Raw genomic sequence first — 23097 nt, 5'->3', positions numbered from 1 at the left:
ACACCCTTTGCCTTTTCTGAGAAGACTGAAGCAAAAAAGGTGTTGAGTAATTCTGCCTTTTCCCTTTCCCCTGTTAGCATTTTGCCATCTTCTCCACACAGTGGCCCTACCATTTCCTCCTTCTTCCTTTTGCTGTGGACATACCCCAAAAAGCCCTTTTTATTGTTCTTAACCTCTCTAGCAAGCCTGAGTTCATTCTGCGCTTTAGCTTTTCTGACTTTACCCCAACATGTGCTAGCTAGTTATTTGAATTCCTCTTTGGTGATTTCCCCATTTTTCCATTTCTTATACATGTTCCATTTAAAAGTTAGCTCAGTTGAAAGTTCCATCGTCATCCATCCTGGTTTCTTGAGACACCTCTCATTTTTCTTCCTCACTGGAACTGTTTTAATTTGTACCTTCAGTATCTCCCATTTGAGAAACGCCCATCCATCTTGAACTCCCTTCTCTTTTAGTATACCTGACCATGGGATTACCCCCCAGTATTTCTCCAAATTTATTGAAATCAGCTCTCCTAAAGTCTAGAATGCGTGTCTGACTATGTCTGGCTTCTTCTTGCCACTCTGTAATATAAGTTATATATACATATACATAAGTTTATGTTGTAAATGTCATCTTATTTGGAAAATAGGCAAGAATGATGAAAAGAAAATGTTGGGAATAATTTTTCAACAAGTTAGATTAACTGGAGAAGCCCACACTAAATATGTTCGTTCTCCAAAGCTGCAGTTCTTGATTTGTATTGTCATCCTTGGAGGCTGCACACTAAAATAAAGCTCAGACATCCTCCTTGGGTTCATTGATCAGTGGTGCTGAGCATCATCATTTATTAGTCTGATTTTACCTTCCCTGGAAATTAATGGTGTTTGCTTCAGAATGCCTCTTGATCTAATCAAGGGAGGGAAATTAATTTACTGTTCCCTTATTCAGTCTGTAGTGTTGGGTTTGAGTGATGTGAGTTCCCTCTGCCTTCCCAATGTGGCTCTTGCAAGCTTTTGTGTATAATAAATGACAACCATGTTGTCTCTATAATAGGTTTGTCAGAAATATGTGCTTCAAATGGTACCTTGCACTATTGAGTCCTTGCACATCAGTATGTCCTTACTGTTGACTTTATGTTGAATCCAGCTGCTTGGAATCAGTATCAAAGAACTTTTTAAAGGCTGGTAAAGTTTTTCTTAAGAAAAATCCACGTCTGATAGTTAGAGAAGGGAGGTCTACAGCTATATGACTAAGAAAAAGATTGTAGGAAGAGGAAGATGGGAAGAAAGGGAAGTCAGGCCTGAGACTATCAGTCAGTAGTCAAGGAAGCATGAGATCAGACTAGACAAGAAATAATACATATATTAGGGAAACTGAGCTAGCTCAGTTTCCCTGATATATGTATTATCCCATGTGGATTCATAATTACTTTGGCAAACATAGTTACACATTCCTCTATTTTTTATACATATATCTGTGCCTGGTGTCAGTGCAGAAAGAGCTCTGAACATGCTGCCTTCTAATTTCTGACCCAAAAATGCCTATGGGCTCATCAGAAAATGAAGATCACAGCCACTCCTACATATACAGTACTTTGCTTGGCACTTTTCTGCTGAGTGAATCTCTGAACAGCTGCCATCCCTGTTGCTTCCCACTGCCTGCTGCCTCATCTCCCCTTTCTCTCTAATAAGCCTATTAAGCCAGTTAATACTGGGGGCCAGGCAGCAGTGCCCCAAAAAGTGAAGAAACGCCAAGTAAAGCCACTTCATATTAAATTATGTTGGGTCCCAGAGCATTCTGGGATAGAAAAAACCAGCAAAAGTAGCTGCAGCTACTTTGACCAACTGCCAGATGACCTTGTTGTGTTGTAAGAGATGCTATGGTGGAAAGATTTGCATGAATTTGTGTCTATAAACTTGTTTTAATTTTAATTGCAAGGCCTTTAATTTTAATTACAAGTATTTTGTAACTTGTAAAGTGTAGCATAAATACACAAAATAAATAAATAGGAAGCTTCATTGTGGCAAGATTATGTTTTCTGACATATTCCAGGGTTCCTTTTTGTGATATTCAGAGACTATAGTGTATGTACACTTCTGATTCTCTGGATTACAGCTCATATCTTCACATAAGATGGAACATTTTTATTGTCATGCAGCCTTTCTCTCCCAAAACAGTGTTCAGAATTTTTAAAAATAGGCCATGCTTACAAAGTTGTGAAGTTCTATTTCCAAAATAAGATCAGTAGCATGGTAGAGCCAAAGAAGAGCAGTTGGCAAGTAGGCTCTGGTGTTAGGTACAAATTCAGTATATATCTGAATAGCTGTTCACAGAAAAGGAGACAGTATATTACGATCTCATCTGAAGTCCCAGAATAAGCTAGTTAGGTGAATTTGCTAGTGGCAAAGTAATATGTGAAACGGAGCTATAACCAGAAATAGGAGCTTTGGCTGATGCTTTCCATTGAGAACGTCTGCTATATTATTCTGAGGACCTTGCACTGCCCAGCTCTGTTGATTCAGTGAGGCTTAGGGCATCTCTTCCCTTAATAAACGGATAGTTCTAATGACATGGCTGCTCATTTCTCCCATGTTATTTTATACATCCCACGTTTTCTGGATTAATTTATGGTGGTCATCAGCTTTGGAGCAATTTTAGGGTGGTGTGGTTAGGCTGTGATATTTACTGCTGCATGCTTTCCCCCAAATATTAATGAATTGAAATGAAAAATCTCCCAGGTTATTTGTGTGCTACCAGTATTTATTCTTCCCTTTCCCTATTCTCTTTGAAGGGGCGCAATCTGTTAATGCACCTGTGGAAAGATTAGATTCCATTTAAAGGCTAGTTTTTTTACATCACTGCCCCTTTTTAGCTCAGTAACTTATCACTGTGCCAGTTTGTGGCTTCCATGTCACTGGATGAAAAATCTGTTCTGGAGCCAGAGGGGTGGGAAAAACTGGCTTGATCCTGCTTTTTCCTAAAGTCCACCAAACACCCACAGGCAAATCACAAAGTGCGGCATCAAGCTCTGGTGCTGGATAGGTTTTTTTTGGTGCCTCTCCATAATTCGTGTGCACCATCTCACATACACACCTCCTGCAATCTCCAAGTACCTTCCACATCCTGTCCAGATACCATTTCATTGGCTGGCTACTCTTTTGATCAGCTACAGTCGCATGTGCAATGTGCCGCCAGTACAATGCATTGATGCATTCATGTGCGAGGATACATTGGCAAGGCACAATCATTGAGGCTCCCTATACATGCCCCCTTAACCCCCCATCACCTAGTACCCCCTTGTTGGACTAATTTGTGTACATTGTAATTACATCTATTGGACTTGTCACACTTCCCTTTCTTTGCTATGCTGCAGCTCCACACTGGCTGTTTATATGCAAGTACAAAGATGCACATTTTTCACGTTAAGCCGGAGTATCCCAGCTTCTTTTTGCTCCGGTTTTTAGCCTTGGAGCATGGCTTTGTTTCACTTTCTACTTGCTTTGGAGGTCTGTGTTATATAAACTCTCTGCCTTCAAAGTGGCTGGAAGCCACTTTATTTTGCCCATCTGCTTCACCTCTTGGACCAGATTTGAAAGTAGCTATCCAAGGTGCTGAACAGTATCTCTAAAATAGGTTCAGCACTTAGGACAGCTCCTTTAAAACTCAAAATTCAGAGCGGGTGCACTACTCCGATGAAATGGTAAATACAGTTATACACGGCTTTGAGCATACATGCAAAGCCGCGCACATGCACGAGCCCCATTCACTTGAATGGGACTTGAGCATGCATGCTATTTGGCTTATGCGCGGGGGGGGGGGTGGAATGGATCCCCTGCGAAAGCCAAGGGTGTGCTGTACCAAGAGATGTAAAATTTCTAGAAATGTTTGAAGCCATAGGGGAATCTCCCCACCCCCCACCCCAACACACATTTTTTAAAATGGAAATTTTCTCATGATTTGGAATAAAGTGATACTAACATACTTTACTTTGTTACTTGAGGACCATAAAATGTATTATAAATATAATATGGTACAATTATACATTTCAATTTGGCATAAAATTATTAAGTTTGTTACATTCAAAATATAGTTCAGTTACATAATAGTTGTTTACTTTTTCAAATTGTTATTTTTATTGCAAATGTTGTTGCATTTTCCTATATTGTAAGGAACTTCTTTGTTTTTCTCACTTTATTAGGAGCAAGCATAAGCCAATAGAAAGAGAAGAAACTACCAGCATTTGTAAAACTGAATATTTTTTTTGCTTCCTCTAGTCTTCCATAGTATCAAGCAGATGTAAAACATTCATTCCCAGAAAAAGTATAGAAGTAGTAGCACTGATGTGGTACTGTGAAGTGTCTCACATAAATGTCTTCCTCTCATAGTTTTTAAAAATCAGTTTGGAGGAGTAAGTACATCAGCATCTTAAACATGTTCATCATTCTAAAAAAATATATTCCAAAATCCATTTTTCAATTTTTAACACCCCCCCCCCCAACTTTCTTTTCTACTTTTTATGAGAGAAAAAAAACTTTTGGGAAAAAGGAATTAAAAATCTGGGCTTTTTCTCTTAATGCTTCCATTCCCCCCTCCCCAGGCCTTCATAACTGCAACTATATTAATATAGGGATATATTATTATTATTATTATTATTATTATTATTATTATTATTATTAACCTTTATTTATATAGCGCTGTAAATTTACACAGCGCTGTACATGCAATCTTTTAGTTAGACGGTTCCCTGCCCTCAGGCTTACAATCTAAGAAGACACGACACAAAAGGAGAAGGGAGTGGTGGTGGGGAATGGGATCAGGTCCAGCAGTTCTTCTCCACTTCAGAGGCCTGGACCAAGGCAGATGGACTGGAGGAAGGGCTTGGCCTCTTAATGGATGCTTAAAAGGAGGCTTCCTGGGTCAGAGAGGGGCTCACCTCTGGGAATGCTTCTCTAAACAATATAGTCTTTAACTCAGTTTTGAAACTGGGTAGAGAAGTGATGAGGTGTGCATGTGAGGTAAGAAGGTTCCAGGAGTAAGGGGCAGCAAGCGAGAAAGGACGAATTTGGGAGGGGGCAGTGGTAGTCCTACACTGTGACAGGAGACCTTGACTACCAGAGCGGAGGGTGCGAGTAGGGATGTAAGGAGAAAGAAGGTCAGATAAGTAAGGAGGGGCCAATCCATGGAGGGCTTTGAAAGTCAATAACAAAAGCTTGTACCGGATGCAGAAGGGGAAGGGGAGCCAATGAAGGGAGGAGAAAAGAGGAGAAACATGGTCAAAGCGGCGAGCGGATGTGACAATATGGGCAGCTGAATACTGAACAGAGATTAAAGGATGGAGGTGTGAAAGAGGAAGCCCTGTCAGAAGGAAGTTACAATAATCTAGTTGTGAAACCACTAGGGCATGGACCAGAGTCTTGGCAGTAGAGGCTGAGAGGAATGGAGGGATCTTGGCAATGTTGTGGAGAAAGAATCTACAGGCCTTGGCGGTGGCCTGGATCTGGGGAATAAATGACAGCCTATATATATATATATATATATATATATATATATATATATATATGTCTTTCAGGGGGGCATTCACACTTAGGTTTTTGTCCCGTGGAGATCCAAATCTCCGTGGTGATGCAATACAGGATCAATGTTCCCACTACATTTAATGCAACCAAATTTCTCCAGCATTCACACATGTGCTGCTTTGCTCAACATAACATGGAGGTGCCTCCATGTCCAGGAACGATCCCGATGATCCTGATTAATTTGTTAGCGTACTCACTCTACCGAAGATCTATATTGCTCCAGACATTTAAAAAAGAAGCGCTAAAGGACTTAGTGTCGAATACACCAGGTTAAGCTGGTTATTCTGTGCCCCCCACCCCGCAAACAGCGCTGGGTGCATTTGGGGCCAGTGGGAACATTGTGGAAATAACACAGTTTCACACCGGGTTATTTCCGTAGTGTGAATGGGGCCCAGGTAGTCTGAAGTTAAGTTGTATGGGATGCATAGGCCATAACCAACACTTTGAATTCTGCCTACAAATGAACCAGCATTCAGAGATATATTTGTGTTTGGGCATATTAAAACCTGCAGCTATGCACATGTGTTAAAAATGAATGGTATGTAGTGGCAAACTAACATGGTAATGGGATGAATTACACTAGTAGAACTGTGGAAAAGCCTCATTTGCTTTGGTTTGTCTTTATTCCTGTTTGCTTTAAATACAGTCTCTGCCCACCTACATTTCCTGAGCTGCTGAGATTGTATGTTTTTTTTTACTGCTAGTATAGCTTCAACCCCACCCCTAAGGAGAATCTAGTTCTCATTTTATGGGTTGGGGAGAAACATATATTTTATTTCTGTACTAAATTATTTACAAGCTATCTAAGTGCAAGAGGTTGTAATTGATGTGTAATTATTAACTCAAGGATATTGCCTTTTGTCCTTTTGAAGTCTGCTACTAAATCTATCTCTTACGTGCTGCAAAAAAAGTGGCAGAAAAACACAATAACATGAAATACTTTTTGTTTTATTTTTAAATTATTTTAAAGCTCCCTAATTTATTCTTCCATACTCTTATTTTAAAAAAAAAACACAAACAGTTGACTTTTCTTTCAAATGTTAAGATGGGTCACTGGGCTTTAAAAAATAAAGCAAATTAAGGAACCTTGGCTGCCATCCTACTTGTTGACTTAAACACACACAAAAAAGTTGCAGTGCTTTTTCAGGGAAAAGAAATTAACAGAGAAAATTAGCAGAAGCTTGCCATCTGAACTTTTCAACCTAAACTCTAAACCTGCTCAGTTTCATTTAATTAATCCCTGAGTTTTTTGTTTTGGTAAGGCGTCACATTTTTGATCAAGTGTTCTTGTCACCTAAATAAAACAGATAATTATTGTATTTGGTTTACACTTTTCTGAGGTCACTTTGTGCTTTGTAAGCAGTGCCAAATAGAATAGGATTTGTCTGAGAATTCTTGGCCAGGGAAAATTCTTACATGCATGTGAATTTTAGTACATCTGGAATATTGGCAATAGTACATCTTCACCAGCTATTAAATGGATTGGCATTGATGGGCATTTTAAGTCTTCAGGGTGCAGATTGAGCCAAAGGCGATGTTAGAATGAAACTGTGATGTACTTGCATGTCCAGTGCTTGGGAGAATGATTATTCTTTGCTCTTGAAACTAGAAGGTTTGGTTTAACTTTCCACTAAACAGAAATATTCCATCTAAAGTTTGGACATTAATAAATATCCTTGCCATCCATTACCTATAACTGTGTTAGCCCTATTAAAACATGCTTGAGCGGTAAGTGCCAATCAAGCATATTAAATGCTTTTGTGATCCTAGAAGCTGATTGTTGATCAAATGGAACAACAGAACCGTTACACCAGTGTTTCCCAAACTTTGATCCTCCAAATGTTTTGGACTTCAGGTCCCAGAATTCCTGATTGTTGGCCTAACTAGCTAGGGCTTTTAGGAGCTGAAGTCCAAAATACTTGGTGGACCAAAATTTTGGAAAGACTGCATTACCTTAAGATGGTTTTGATTTAGGAAGCAGAATTTCAGTACATCTTGTATTAAGTTGCATATGATGAGTATCCCATTATTAATTGGCCATAAGACAGTGAATTTAAAGTTAAATTCAGAATATGACCTTACTCTGCCCCCAATATATGTCATTTGTTGTTGTGTCTTCCCCCACTCTTTTTTTGATAGAAATGTTTCACAAAGGGTGTAGTTTTTTTTAGTTCTGATATAGATTCTGCAAAAAGATTAACTGGGATCAAATCATACAGCATTTTAACAACATTTTTATGTTTTCACAGTGAGAGAAAAGCGGAAGAGTCTCTATATAAACCACGTAAGTGAAAAAAACCCACTCTGGCTGAATAGCATGTTTTTTGGTATACATGATTAAATCTGAAATTCTGTTTTGCAAGTAAATTAGCTATCCTAACTGTACGATCAACGGAAGGACAACGAGTTCTTGAAGACAGTGAGAATGGGTTTTGTGTATTATAAAGCAGGAGCAGCTGGTGGCAGTGGGCTTACATGATACTGAAATCAAAGGAGCATGAAAAATCTATTGCTTTTAGCCTAGGGATGCAATGCATTTGCATTATTTGTGTCCCCTTTTTTATCCATATACTAGAACAGAGGAAGAAAGTGAAGATTCTTGATATGAGAACAGGATGGAGGTGAGGCAGGTGTCTTTGCTTTAAGCCATAAAGTATCTACAGCCTGTGGGTTACTTAAATTCATCAAGAATCTGGATAGCATGGAATTGTACTGTTTCTGATGAAACACGAGATCTGTATAAATTCAGGAATGTGGGGGAACACATGTGTACATGATTTATGAACATGAATGTGGCTGAGTGATTAAAGAGAAACTTGAAAAATCTATTGGGTTGCCTTGTTAAGCAGGCCATCATCCAATTGTTTAGTGCAGGGGTAGGCAACCTTTTTGAGCCGGGGGCCGGGTTGCTGTCCCTCAGACAACTGGGGGGGCCGAAGCCAAAAAATAAATAATTAAATAATTTCTTTTAAAAATTAATTAAATAAATAAACCAGGATAAATATAGGACAAAATTTTCAAATGGAGGACACGTAAAAAAATTTGCTGATTTTTAAAAAATGTTAATATAAATGCATGTTTCGGAGGCTTCTATAGACAATTGCCCCCTTGCCCGCCGCTTGTTCCCCTTGCCTGCTGCTTGCCTCCCTTGCCTGCCTCCTCCTGATAGGCCAAAGGCTCCGGCGGCAATCGGCGGCAGGACCAGGCGGGGGCCGGTCCCAAGGCCTTGCCGGGCCGCATCCGGCCCGCGGGCCGCAGGTTGCCTACCCCTGGTTTAGTGCCACTATTCTGTAGATGGGGCTTGAGCTTTCCACAGTTTTTGTACTCAGCTATAGATATGCAAGTATATGCAAGTTAAACTTTTTTCCACTTGTACCGCAGCTTTCTGTTTTTGACAAAAAGCACATTGGTTCAGTGTTCGTGTGTCAATTTGACCTGATATTTACATTTTGTGCTTGAGAATCTGTTGTTAAGTAGTATAATTATTGTAAATGACGGTCCTAGTGATTGATAGTATGAAATAGTTTGAGGGTGTACAATTTGGTGTTCTGTTTCGCCCCCTTCAATTCCAGAAATCTTTCATAATATAAAGTGATTAGAACTTTCCATTTTAACTCCAGTGAGGAAGATTAGTATTTTGATAATAGTTCATATGTTTTTCAGGTGTAAGATATCTATAGTTTTGTTTACCTAGGGAAAAATAATTTCCTTTAGATAGATACAGTATACTTCTATGTTTGAAAACAGCTTCCTCTATTTATTTTTTTCTTACTGCCATACTAGAAAAAGTATTTCTATCATGTGTGTCTGCATGTGTGCACGCATGTGTGCGACTATATAACTTTTCCTTTCCCACACTTGCTTTTCTCTGTACATAGAAACAGCAGCTCTCTCCCAGAGTTAAACTGCATATTGTAAGGAGTTCTGAAAAGTTTTTTACTAAGATCCCAGAATTTCCCAAGCCAGAATGAATGGCTGTGGTTATATTGGCTAGGAAGGTCTGGATGTTGTAATCCAAAAAGTAGCTTTTCTGAACCCTGAATTTAAGCATGCGTTTTGAAAGCTCATGCTTACAATGAGAGAGACGAGTGTTGAAGTTAGGCATATGTGTGACAGATGCGAGTTAGAATTAGTTGGGATCACCCAGGTACTAGATGTTTTTAATAAGCAATTTTTAATTTTATATTGAACTTATGTTTAATAAATTATTTTTGTATTGTACACTTGTGCCTCTAAGAATGACACATAAAAATTGTTGGCATGCTTGAGTTAAGACACACAATGTCTGTGGTCGCAGTAGTTATTCAAGGGTAGTGGTATCCAGGGTGGAATTACACCAATTAAAATCTTGCGCAGGAACCACAAGGGCATCTAGAAGTTCTTCATATTTGCTGCCGTAATGATGGGACAGTTGGGGGTCCTCACATTTGGTGGCAGAAGTGGGTATAAGTAGACGCTCTCACATTTTCACAAAAGAGTTCAGGTATACACCCACTCACCCGCCTCCCACTCACCTGCCCTCCCACCTGAATTTACACAATGCAGTATATGGAGAAGGAATTTACTTCTTATCCCCACCTTGTAATTTTCTTTCAGAGGTTCCTAGTATTCTTCTTCAATCCTGATTGAACAAGATACAGAAAGCATTCAGATTCCTTCACCCCAGTTAGGGTTAACAAATTAAAGATAATGCATCTTTTTGTTTGATTTGTGGTCTTCTTTTTTGTTCAGCAGAGCAGTGCTGTTCATTCAGTGGTGAAAAAGTAAATAATATCAAACCTCGTGAAGAAGAAAGGAGCTTAGAAGTAATTGAGATAACTGACTCACTCCCCACAGCAGTTTTGAAAAACAATTTAGCATCCCCAAACAGCTGAGTAGTGTTAAGAATACTAGCTTGAACCAAGAGATAAGGGGATCTTTCAAGTAGAAAATATGCCAGTTAACTTCTCTCTACTTAAAAAAATCTGAGGTTCTTTCAACACATATGCATTTGTATGTATCCAAAATGGCATCTTGGTAATAGCCTTATTTACCAAAATTACTTTGTCTTATCCAGTACTATAACGGCTATATTTTGATTACTGGCATAAATTACTGTAATGTCTGTAAATCTTTCTAGACCACACCATTGTCATTTTCATTACTGTAATTGATGCCATTGTACATTGTATACAATTAACAGGCCACTTACCTGCTTTAATAAAAACTATGTTTATTAACCAACAAAAGCACAGACTACAAAGACGGTAAAACTTGTTGAACTCATTTCATTGTAATCTTAACATATCACAGGCTGCCCTGGGCAACTGGATAGGACATACAATAAATAAATACATAAAATTTAGTGGGAAAATATGCCTCAACAACTACTGACTGATCAGGGGGTACCTCTCAGACTGACTTTTCTCCAAAAGTGGGACTCAAGGTGGCTAGAGAAGGAACCATGTCTACCTGGCCAGCTCTCACCTGGTTGTTAGAAAAACAGTTTTAAAACATGCTTTCTTTTTAGATAAAGATACTTCCCAGTTCTCCCTTCGGATCGAAGCGGGATTACAGCAGTAAACACATCATAAAATACATACATAATTCAAAAACATCAAAGAAATAAAAATAAAAGGGAAAAAGAGAAAGTTGTTATAGTGTTGCTTAGTTGTAAGAATCGAGTCATATATTCAGATGTACAAATCAGATTAGAGGAAATCAGTTGGATAGGCCTGCTGGAAGAGATCCGTCTTCAGTGCCTTTTTGAAGGCTTCCAAGGAAGTGATAAGACGGACCTCTTCCGGTAAATTGTTCCAAAGTCTAGGGGCCATCGCAGAAAATGTTCTACAAGAGGTAGTTTTCAACCTGGGTTTGGGGTGTTCCAATATTTTTGTGCCAGATGTTCTAAGAGTAATGGGTTCCCCTCACCTGTGAAGTTCTAATGTACCAAAAACACTAACCCAAACAGCTACTCTTTGGCACAGTTATACCACTTTTATTGTCATCAATCTATCTTCTGGAATCCTGGCATTTGTCGTTTAGAGAGAGATATTTAGAATGAACAGCCAGACAGTTCCGGTGCCTCACCAGACTACAAACCCCAAAATTCCACAACATGAAACCATAAGTCTTCTCACTCTAAACAATTATAGCACTATGATTTCACTTTAATGGCCATGAGTCCATCCTGTGAAATCTTGGGATTTGCAGTTTAAAGAAGGGTATTTAGAATTCTCAATCAGTGCCTTTTCAAACTACAAACCCCAGTATGCAGGATAAAGCTATGGCTGTTTAAAGTGGAATCATGGTGCTATAATCATATAGTGTGAAAGAACCTCATGACGACTGAAGTGGAAATGTAATGATATAATTATTGACCAACCATGAAATAATGATACCAGACACAGTCAGTTGGATTAACAATGGCCATTTTATTGACTTACAACCTGTTTAAACTGTTTAAGGTCTAGGGATAAGCAAACTGGTAAAACTAGGGGAGAGCAATCTGGTGCAGGTCCAGTTGGGACCCAGATGTCAACCTATGACATCTCCCCAGCTATCCCTTGGGTGAAACACCAAATCCTGGGAGCAAGCCAAACAGATCGGTTGCTATTTTGGACAGTCATATTTGGAAGGCCAAACCTGGAGTGTTCCCTCCCAAAGCCCATGACTTTGTAAGGGAGAGTCAATCCCAGATCAGCCACAAGGGCAGTCTCATTCCCCATCCACCAATCTTGTGCCTTGTGGAAGTAGTTCCAAAGACCAACCCTCCACCTCAATGGGGCGCCAAAGTATAAAGGTAAAGGTAGTCCCTTGGCATGAGTGTCTAATCATAACCAACTGTATGGGGTGATGTTCATCTCTGTTACTAAGCCAAAGAGCCAGCGTTGTCTGAAGATGAATCCAGTGGTCATGTGGCCAGCACGACTGCACCAAACACTATTACCTTCCCACCAAAGTAGTACCTATGTAATCTACTTGCATTTGCATGCTTTTGAACTGCCAGGTTGGCAGAAGCTGGGACTAGTGATAGGAGCTCACCCATCATGCAGCACTCAGGCCTCGAACTGCCAACCTTCCGACCGTCAGAATTGGCGTCTTAACCACTAAGCCCCTGCATCCTGCATGCCAACGTGTACACTGATCTAATATGTCCTCCCCCTCCACTACTTCCAATGGACAAAGGACAAGTCTCTGCTTAGTCCAATCAGGCCAAAGGCCAACAAAGTGATCCCTGCCCTACAGAAGCCTTGCTTCACAGTTTGGGGACCAATTGTATAGTAGGTATTCATTTTGTACTTGACAAAGGCGGGTTATAAACCGCCACTTTGAGGCGGTCTGCCGCCGCCGCCGTTTGCTCCGTGTGGGAGCTGCAGCAGCCACACCGCACGGCTCCCGCACGGACCAAAAAAGAAGCTCCAAAATGGAGCTTCTTCTTGCGGCGCCTCTGTGACGTCGCGAGGCGCCAGGGGCGCATTCGCGACGTCACAGATGCCGCGACACGTTCGGACGCACAGCGTCCGGTACATAAAGATGGCGCCAGCCGTGTGGAATGGCCGGCGCCATATTGTATGGACAGAGTCCGTATTAGAGCCAGGGGCGTCTAGAAGAGACGCCCCCTTTTTAAAATGGGACATCCTGTGGACGTCCCAAGTGGCGGTTTATAACCTGCCAAAAATAGTATAATAAGTTCCCTCAGCTCCCTTTCAACTAAGTCCAGTACATTACAGCAAGTCCAAAATATGTGTCCAGCTGAATGCACTAGGACAGGGATTATCTAGGGCAAGCCCATGGTTACCATGGCAGCCATTAATTCTGAGCAGCTCTTATCAGAGAGGACTGGACATTAACACACTGAAGCACCCCAGAATAAGCCTGAGGAAGTCCCAACATCATCCCCATGATTATTATGTACAATTCAGGTAGGGGGATTGTTGGACCATGTGATGGATGAATGGTATGTATGCATCTTCAGGCTACCTATCGACTCATGGTAACCTCGTGAATTTCATAAGGTTTACTCAAGAGCGATGTATGATGTTCCAGCAGAATCCGAGATGTGTATATACCTAGTAACACATACTCAGAATTTGGAAGATACTGAATGGTTAGTGTCCTCATCAGAGCAGTGGAATACTGATATTTTGGGTCTGAAATCTGAGTTTAACTAACTACTTTTTGTTTGGTTTTTAAATACTATCATCTGCTGTTAATCATCATTCAACATTTAGAAATCAAATCCTACCCCCCCATACAACTTAAACACCGCTCCCCAACAACAAATTCATGTTACGACCAGGATAAAGCTGTCAGTCACAGAGGGATTTGTAAACAGCTAACTGTACTACAAGCACTTCTGAATTTGTATATTTTTCATCCTTTCTATGCCATTTTGAGCTACAGGCTGTTCAGATTTTGATAAGAGGCATTCTGTTGAAGATTAGAGCTGTTCAAACATTTCCACCTTTCAAAAAAATAAAAATAAAATAGCAGCAACAGCACTAAACAGCAGGGGTTTGAGAGTTCAGAAAGGATGCAGGGGTGACACTGTGTGCCAAATATCAGCAGCAATCTTTTTTCAGAGCACCGAATGTGTTGCGGCAAAGAAAGAGCAACAAAATGCCCCAGGCAAGAATGTAAGGACTTTGGTTCCTGGTCATTTCATTTGTGATTTAAAGGCCTTTTGAAGTTGAGAAGAGAGAGGTTGTTCTGTTTTTGAAGTGAAACCTTTTTCTCTCCTTGTTTGGTTAATAAAACTTGATCCATAGGAAGCATTGCTGATGCATTTTCTCCACCTGCTATCTTGCGGTGCTTTTTATGACTACTGCATATGATCTTGCAGTCCTGTTTGGATCGTACTTTCTGGCATGGAATCTCAACTCAAGAAGCAGCTTGGGCTCATCTCTATCTCTTGTTCTCCCCTTGCCCTCTTACCATTATTGCACTGAAACAAAACCAACAACAGAAGGATATGCTGTTATGTCCAGTTTTATTGGGAGAACTGAAGTCCAAAGTAGGAGAATCAGAAGAGGAGGGGGGGTTAGCAAGTCATAGCATGCCCTTCAGCTGTCCTGACTTGTCAGGGACAACCCCAAGTAATCCTCTGTCATCTCACTTTTTCAACTGGTTTAAAAATATTCCAGTATTCTCTCCTCCCTTTGCTTTCCCCCTTCATCCTCATCTTACTTCAGTTGCTGCAAACTGAGTTCAAAGTGCAAAATTAGTTTGCACTAAGCTCAGCAGGGAGAGAAGACAGCAAGGAGAAATATCTTGCCCTTCCTTCTAGACTCAAGCAAAAGCAAATGACTGTAGCATTTCCTACCTTGTATGTTATTCCTCATTAATAAAATTTGCCATTTTGATCACACTTTCTGCTTTATCACACTAGGGGGCAAACAGGATTTAAACGTGAGTTAAACTAGAGAAAACCAGGAAATGCCTGATGTTTATCACATGACATTTCCTATTTTTCTCTAGTTTAACTTTCATTTAAATCCTGTTTGCCCCCTAGTGTGATAAAGCAGACTGATGCATCTACATGCATCCTGGTTTTCATCTGTGAAATTTTGGAGGGTATGTTGTGGCAGGCATAAATTGGGATGGGGTTTTAATCTCTCCCACATTCAATAGTTTAAAACCGTAAGTTCTTTTCATACTGAATATTAAGAAATATGTGAATTTTAGTAAATTCTTCTGAAAACCATATTGAGTTGTAGTTCTGCGCCATCTACACAGGATTACAAATACTGATATTCCCATCATGCCGTAGGCAATATTTTACCTACCTGAGTTTGGTTGTTGTAAACACATAGATAACACATGTTTTTAGTTTGCAAGAAGCATTCTACAGCATAAATGAACTGAACTGAATCCACAGTTGCCACCATAGTCTTCTGTCAGCTCTGTTTAGGCAGTTCATTTTGTGATTTTGATTTTTTAATCTTTTTAACAAAATATATCAAAGGAGAAGAAACCCAAATGAGCACTGTGATGTTGGTGATAACAATTCTTATTGTGGTTCCCCAATATTCTCTTTTCTGTGCACCATTCTCTTCTGCGTTCTAAAATTTTGACATAATGTTTGTGTAGCGGATTTTTCTGCCTGCTTTGGAGCATCACACCTAGACAAAGGTGTAGCTACCAGGGGCAAAATGCAGGTGTTCTTCCTATTAAGAATTCTACCCCTCAATGAAATTTTCCTTCAGCCCTCAAATTTCTAGTTTTGTGTACAGTGAGATATTGAAAACCATCTCTTGATATATTTTTTTTATTTGCTGTGTTAACATTCCTTTGGGCACTTTGCCTGCCCCCTTCCTTTGGATGCCTGAACTGTATCTTTAAATGCTGAACTAAAGTTTTAGGTTACTGCAGAGTCAGAAATTTGGGAGCCAATGGGGAATTTCATGGGGGGGGGGGGCAGAATTCCAACTGTCCTTTATCTTTCCAAGCATCATGGTCTTTTCTCGTGAGTTATGCCTTCTCATGATGTGGCAGAAGTATGATAGCCTTAGTTTGGTCATCTTGGCTTCTAGGGAGAGTTCAAGGTTTGATTTATTTTTATACCTATTTATTTGTCTTTTTAGCAGTTCATGGTAACTGTAGAACTCTTCTCCAGCATCACATCTCAAAACAGTTGATTTTGTTACTATCAGCTTTCTTCGCTGTCCAGTTCTCACAGCTATACTGTACATAGTGATGGGAAATACAATGTTATGGACAATCCTAAGTGTAGTGTTTAGTTGTATTATATTTTGAACCTCAGATCTTGTCTAGTTCTTTCATAGCTGCCCTTCCCATTCCTAGTCTTCTGATATCTTGACTGCACCTTCCAATCTGATTAATGATTGATTCAAGGTATGAGAAATCTTTAACTATTTCAGTTTCTCATTGTCTACATTAATTTTATGTAAATCCTCTGTGGTCAGTATTTTTATCTTCTTAATGTTCAGCAGTAAGCCTGCTTTAGCACTTTCTTTTTAGACTTTGCTTATTAATTATTCCAAGTCTTAGTTCTTTTGTGCCACAAGTTGAGTCTCCCATATCTGGAATTCCAAACTCTAAAATCTTCAAAAATTTAACACTTTCTCCATGGGTCGGTGAGATAGTGATACCTTTGCTTTCTGATGGTTCAGTGTACACAAACTTGTTTCATGCACAGAAGTGTTAAAAATATTGTGCAGAAAGTGGCCTTCAGGCCACACATATAAGCTGTATACAAAACATAAATTACATTCTTGTTGAGACTTCTGGTCACAAGCATTTTGAATAAGGGAGTCATAGTCTGTAGGACAATGGTGTCATCTGCATATCTTAGATTACAGATAGCTTTCCTGCAATCTTCATTTCTCTTTCTTCCAAGTCTAAACCTGCTCATTGTATGATGTTTTCTGCATACAAGTTAAACAGATAGGGTGGTAGATTGCATTCTTGATTGATCCCCTTTTCAATTAGCATTTAGCTCACCTGCATGTGTATATAGGTCAATAATATGTATTAGATAGATTTTTATATTATTGCTCAGCCTTTGGAAAGACCTAAGTTTAAGTTTTTGCTAGTTTGCTCTGCTTTCTCTTAGAAATGGATTTTGTGGTTCCAAATTGTGCTTAGAGGTTTAGACATATAAAGCAACAGATGGTGAGACAGAAGTGGTAAAGCACCTGAGCTGTTTCCTCATTTAGCACCAGATAATAGATATTTTTGCAATGTTTTCACACCCTCCCATGATTGCTTAGTTCTTGATTAGTATACAGCTGCACAATTATTACTGGTTCACCACTTAAGCCATTTCTTGGCTGAATCATTCAGCTGCCTTGGGGTGGATTAGAGTATGTAACCTTTTCAGTGCATTTTCCCGATTAATCCTCCCTTCCTTCCTCCTGTTCTGTACTCTGCCTGGCACATTGTTGGTCTTGAAATAAATGTTACAGTGATGAACTAGTCACAGCATGCCCTTCTGTTTGCCTTAGCCATTCAATTTGAAAACAATTACCAAAACTGAAGGCTGACGACACCCTCATAGTGTGCCAGATGAATGAATGAGACTCAGAAGATACAGTATCAGCCCTTAGCTCAGTGATTCTCAACCTTCCTAATGACACGAACCTTTAATACAGTTCCTCATGTTGTGGTGACCCCCAATGATAAAATTATTTTTGTTGCTACTTCATAGTATGTGTTTTCCGATGGTCTTAGGTAATCCCTGTGAAAGAGTCGTTCAACCCCCAATGGGGTCGTGACCCACAGTTGAACATAGGTTTCTTTGGCCTAAATTCAATGTTGGTCCCAACTGAAGTAGATCCAGCCAAATCAGTAGATCCTGTTAATAAAACTGAGGTAAGTCTCTTTAACTTCACTGGGGCTATGTTAGTTGGAAGTAACATTGATTTAGGCCTCTATATTTCCTTTATGTTAAAAAGAAAGGCCAAACCAAAAGGGGTCTGCCAGATGACGTTTATACTTCTGAAGATGGAATAAGCAAATATGTCAACCTTCAAGAAAACATCCAATTGGTGGACCTTTTCTTTCATTTTCTTTTCTTTCATTTCAAATCTTCCTTTTTTATTATAGAGGAAGTTGGATGGGTGTGGTGATGGCTGGATATAAATGTCTTTGGTCTTTAGCTGATGTGTTTTAAAATGAAAGTGTGGTGTGTGCTTTCTGTTTATGAACCCCTACAGACATTGTTGCCTCAGTCCTTTCAATACTATTCATTGTTGAAATTTATTCAGGTTTTCTTTCCAGATGCTGATATGTGGTGGTCTCCAGATTGGTCTTTGGAATTGAATGGTTGGCACAGTGTCATTTGTCTGAATCATCTGACACCCAAACATTTTCCCCTGATGCTTGTTGAATATGACTGTACATGTGCAAGGAGACTAGAGAGGAACTGTTTACTCAAGTTGTTTTGTTTAAGGAAGAAAAGTCCTCTAGAATTACGTGACTGCCAATGTCCTTTTCATGTGTTTGTTTTCTAGCACCCTCCTGGTCAGTTGAGAAGGAAATACAGTTCCTGTTCCACTATTTTCCTGGATGACAGCACAGTCAGTCAGCCCAACCTCAAGTATACAATTAAATGGTGGGTATGGTTGCATTCCTTGGCTCAAATAGATGTTGTTTTTAATTATTGCTGGATAATTGCTTTTAACAAAGGCCCTCTGAAAAAAGAGGGGAGAAAAACAAATGGCCAAGTCTCCTGCCATTTTTCCATGGGAATTCTGTGAGGTATGCTGACAGATCTTATGTATCAGTTTCAGTGGAACTATTCTGACTGTGTTTGGGAGGAACAGGGAATAAAAGACAGCTCTTCCTCATTCTAATATATAAAAAAGTCCTGGATTAAATTCACTCTCATGTAAGTGTGGTTCCTCCACGTTGCTGCCAGCATAATTTTAGAAGTCCATATAGGTACTGACTGGATTCCATATATGTTAGTCTGGAGCCTTGTTGGTAGTCATTTCTTATTTTCTGCTCTTATACACATCACGACAAGTACAGTGGACATTTCCAAATATGTCACTGAAGACTATAGTCTCTCTGAGTTTGCTTTAAATGAAACCCTCCAATAATTCTCATACATACTTGCTTGTTAAGACCTTCTCCTAATATCTGAAGGCAACATTCAGATTATTGTCTTGCGGTGATAAAAATCTAGTTTTATCACCCATAACATACAATTCTGTTGGCTTGCCTCTTGTTTTATTTGCATCTTAATCCTGTGTCATACCAGATGAAAACTGCCATATTATATTCTGCTTTTACTGCTGAAAAAAAAAGGAATACATTTTTACTTCTGTTGCTGACAGTGCTCAAAGGTGGGTATGCTTCTGTGTTCATGGACAAATTAAAAATGCACCCTTTGGGGCATGTATTGAAATGCTGTTTGCTAAGAAAGTGTTTCTGAATTTACCCAGGGCAAATCATTTGCACTTAGTTGGGCAGTTCAGAAATTGCCCAGTGAAGTCCTAAAATGTGTTTGTTTGATAATCATTTACTATATTTGCTGGATTTTGATGGAACCATAGTTATGTTTGCTTCAAGATATTGAGATATATCTAAGATGGTGTAGTTACTCATATTAATCCCCCCAATGTGTCTCAGTTTCCAACATTATGTAAACAATTTTTAATAAAAAGGATTTAATGGATTTTTCTGCTGTGGCCATTTTTTTTTAAATGATAAGATTAGACTTCTAATACTTTATTTTATTTACCAGTATGTCATATATTTCCCTAAATATGGAACCCATGATGCTTTACTATATAGGTTAAAATAGAATGTAACACCAAGGTTTAAGAACAGTTAAACAATCCAGTGAAAACATTAAACAGCCAAAAGCACATTCAAAACATAGGAGAAAACAGCGCACACCTAAGTTTTTTAAAAAAGCCTTTTCAGCTCCAACCAGTTGACAGCTGAAAGCATGTCTAAATAAAAAAGACTTTGCCTATCAATAAAAAGAAGGTAGGGAATTCCAAGGCACAGGAGTAGACACTGAGAAAGCCCCTTCCATTTTTCTTACCAGACAAACCAATGAGGTTGGGGGGACTGATGCAGTGCCCTTCCCTGAAGATTGTAAGACTAGGGGCACATATGAATACACACATAAATACAAACATATCAGAAGCTGTTAGCCTCTAAAAATAACTGACATTCAATTTACTTTTCAAATTTGTTTTGAAAAAGTACAATTCAGAACACCCATGGTATCCAAATGCTAGCATATTTCTGTATTGAAATGTTGGGAACTCTCAGAACATATTCACAAATAATCCTCTTATGTCATTCCATATTTTTTTCAGTTATTTGTTCCCAAGAGGCACATCACAGTATAATTGGAACACACTGTCTGTCTTAACTTGTAATGCATCAGAGAGGGAGGGAGGGAGGGAGGGTTTTTTTGTACAGGTTCTTCTCAGAAGAAATTGTAGAACCACACCACACATTGATTTGTCTTTTATATTTAATGTTCATGCTTTTTATGGCTTGTGTCTTTTATAAAATCACTGACAAATAGAGGTGATAAATCTTTTATGTATTAAACGTTTATCTTAATCTCCTGAATGTATAGTTAAAGCAATAGTTTGTCTGCAGATGTTACTATACATTTCTCCTAGGACAACTATACCCCTTCTAGGTCATATGGCCCCTTATTTGGTAGCTGAATGGCCTGCTCTTCCTTTTCATATTTAATTATAAAAAGTCTTTTCCGATCCATGATAAATTTTATCTGATTGATGGGACATAGAGGACCTTCCAGCAGGCCTTAAACCTTGGACAGGTGCATATATAGAGAGATGCCTCTCTACGTATTGTGCTCCCAAACATTTAGGGCTTTAAATGTCACTACCAGCACCTTGAATTCAAACTAAACATGCATTGTTAGCCAGTGCTGTTCTTTTAAAACTAGTGATATGTGAGTTTTGTGTGATGATTTGGTTGGCAGTCTATTTGCTACTTACTGCAGCTTTGAAATCATATTCAAGGGCAGCCCTACATGGAGTGCATTGCAGTAATCTAATTAAGCAGCTACCAGTCCATGGACTACTGGGGCTAAGTTATCCCTGTCTAGGAAAGACCATCATTAGTGGACCAGTTGAAACGGACCCCAAGCACTTTGAGACCACCTGAGTCTGCCGTGATAAAAATAGATCTAAGAATACTCCTAAACTAAACACTTCCTTCTTCAGGGGGAGTACAGTCCCATCCATAGATTTCTGGGAGCAGACGATGTTAAATAGTCCCCTGCCTCTTCAGGGAGGATCCACTACCACCAAGCCAAACATCATGAGGAAGTGATCTGACCATTGACAGTTGGGTTGCTGACCCCACCACCACCACATTAGTCTTTGAGCATTGACACGCTTTACAGGATTTTGGGAGCATTTCCAAGGACTAAAGTGCACACAAAACAATTGGGGAAAAATAGAAAGATGCTTTATTAGGCATATATTATATAAATGATGCAACTAAATGTGAAAATTAAGAAAAAAATGTGGAAATGTCAGGAACCCCACCCCCAGAAATTTATAACCTAGTACAGAAGGACAGAAAGAAAATTCAAGTATGGTTCAGAGAAACTCTGGAAAATTGAGAGGTTTTCATGTTCCTAATGCATAGTTTGACAAGATGTTTTTGGAATACAGTTCCAAGACATAACTGGCTGGGAAAGTTATACTCCAAAAAAGGAAAAAAGGCTCAGTGTAGATAATAGAATTCAGTTCTTTTTTGCTATTGAGTTGCTGTTCACCATTTTTGTTGTTGTTGATCTCCATTATTGTCTCTCTTACTATGCAGTCACTTCTCCTACTGGTTGGCTGAGCCCTCTGAATAGAAGCTTAGTAATGCGATGCTATAGAAAATGTTCTCTCATATTCCAAGTCACTAATTCTAGATTTTCTTTTACAGTGTAGCTCTTGCAATATATTACCACATCAAAAACAGGTATGTTAATATTGGGATAAGCAACATGTGTGGATGTGTGAATGTACCTTCAAATCACCTGTCAACTTATGACAACCCCATGAATTTCATAGGATTTTCTTAGGCAAAGAAAACTCAGAAGTGTTTTTGCCAGTTCCTTCCTCTGAAATACAGCCGACTGCATCTGGTTTTCATTGGTGGTATCCCATCCAAATATTGACCAGAGCTGACCCTGCCTAGCTTCTTAGATCAGATAGGATTTGGTGCCTTTAGAGTATTTAGACTACTAATTGGTTAACTCTTTCTTCTTTATCCACTATAGACACAGTTTGCGAGCAATACTATCTAATAAGGATTTAGGGCTGCTGCACATGTTACCAGTATTAGAATCACAGGCCAATAGCCTTGCCCAAGAGACTCCAGGATTCCTGGAGCTAACACTCAGACCAAAAATAGTTTATAGTTAACAGTCACCATGGGAAAATGCTATGATGAAACCAGTTTTGTAGAAGGATAGTTACTAAAGATGAAATCCGAAAAATATGACAGAAATATAATAGAATCAGGCTTGATATAAAAATATCATATCATAGAATCATAGAGTTGGAAGAGACCACTAGGGCCATCCAGTCCAACCCCCTGCCATGCAGGAAATCCAAATCAAAGCATCCCTGACAGATGGCCATCCAGCTTCTGTTTAAAGACCTCCAAGGAAGGAGACTCTATCACACTCCGAGGGAGTGCATTCCACTGTCGAACAGCCCTTACTGTCAGGAAGTTCCTCCTAATGTTGAGCTGGAATCTCTTTTCCTGTAGCTTGCATCCATTGTTCCGGGTCCTGTTCTCTGGAGCAGCAGAAAACAAGCTTGCTCCCTCCTCAATATGACATCCTTTCAAATATTTAAACAGGGCTATCATATCACCTCTTAACCTTCTTTTCTCCAGGCTAAACATCCCCAGCTCCCTAAGTCGTTCCTCATAGGGCATGGTTTCCAGACCCTTCACCATTTTTGTCGCCCTCCTTTGGACACGCTCCAGTTTCTCAATGTCCTTTCTGAATTATGGTGCCCAGAACTGGACACAATATTCTAGGTGGGGCCTGACCAGAGCAGAATACAGTGGCACTATTACTTCTCTT

The 23097-nt window shown here is 39.4% G+C and overlaps 1 protein-coding gene across 5 annotated transcripts in view; it reads left to right on the top strand.

The window, feature by feature from the left end:
• The window catches only part of CCNY (cyclin Y), a 121985-nt gene that overhangs the window by 77988 nt on the left and 20900 nt on the right, over positions 1 to 23097 (top strand). For 2 of the 5 annotated variants that reach the window (XM_042475427.1, XM_042475426.1), the window contains exons 3-5: positions 7808 to 7842; positions 18515 to 18615; positions 21945 to 21980. In XM_042475427.1, the coding sequence (XP_042331361.1) occupies positions 7808 to 7842; positions 18515 to 18615; positions 21945 to 21980 (172 nt within the window). The remainder of the gene's footprint in view (positions 1 to 7807; positions 7843 to 18514; positions 18616 to 21944; positions 21981 to 23097) is intronic. The other 3 variants (XM_042475429.1, XM_042475428.1, XM_042475430.1) reach the window with 3 other exon arrangements.

Source organism: Sceloporus undulatus, chromosome 6 (assembly GCF_019175285.1).
Source record: "Sceloporus undulatus isolate JIND9_A2432 ecotype Alabama chromosome 6, SceUnd_v1.1, whole genome shotgun sequence".
Taxonomy (NCBI): domain Eukaryota; kingdom Metazoa; phylum Chordata; class Lepidosauria; order Squamata; family Phrynosomatidae; genus Sceloporus; species Sceloporus undulatus.
This window is presented reverse-complemented; position numbering and strand designations above follow the sequence as displayed.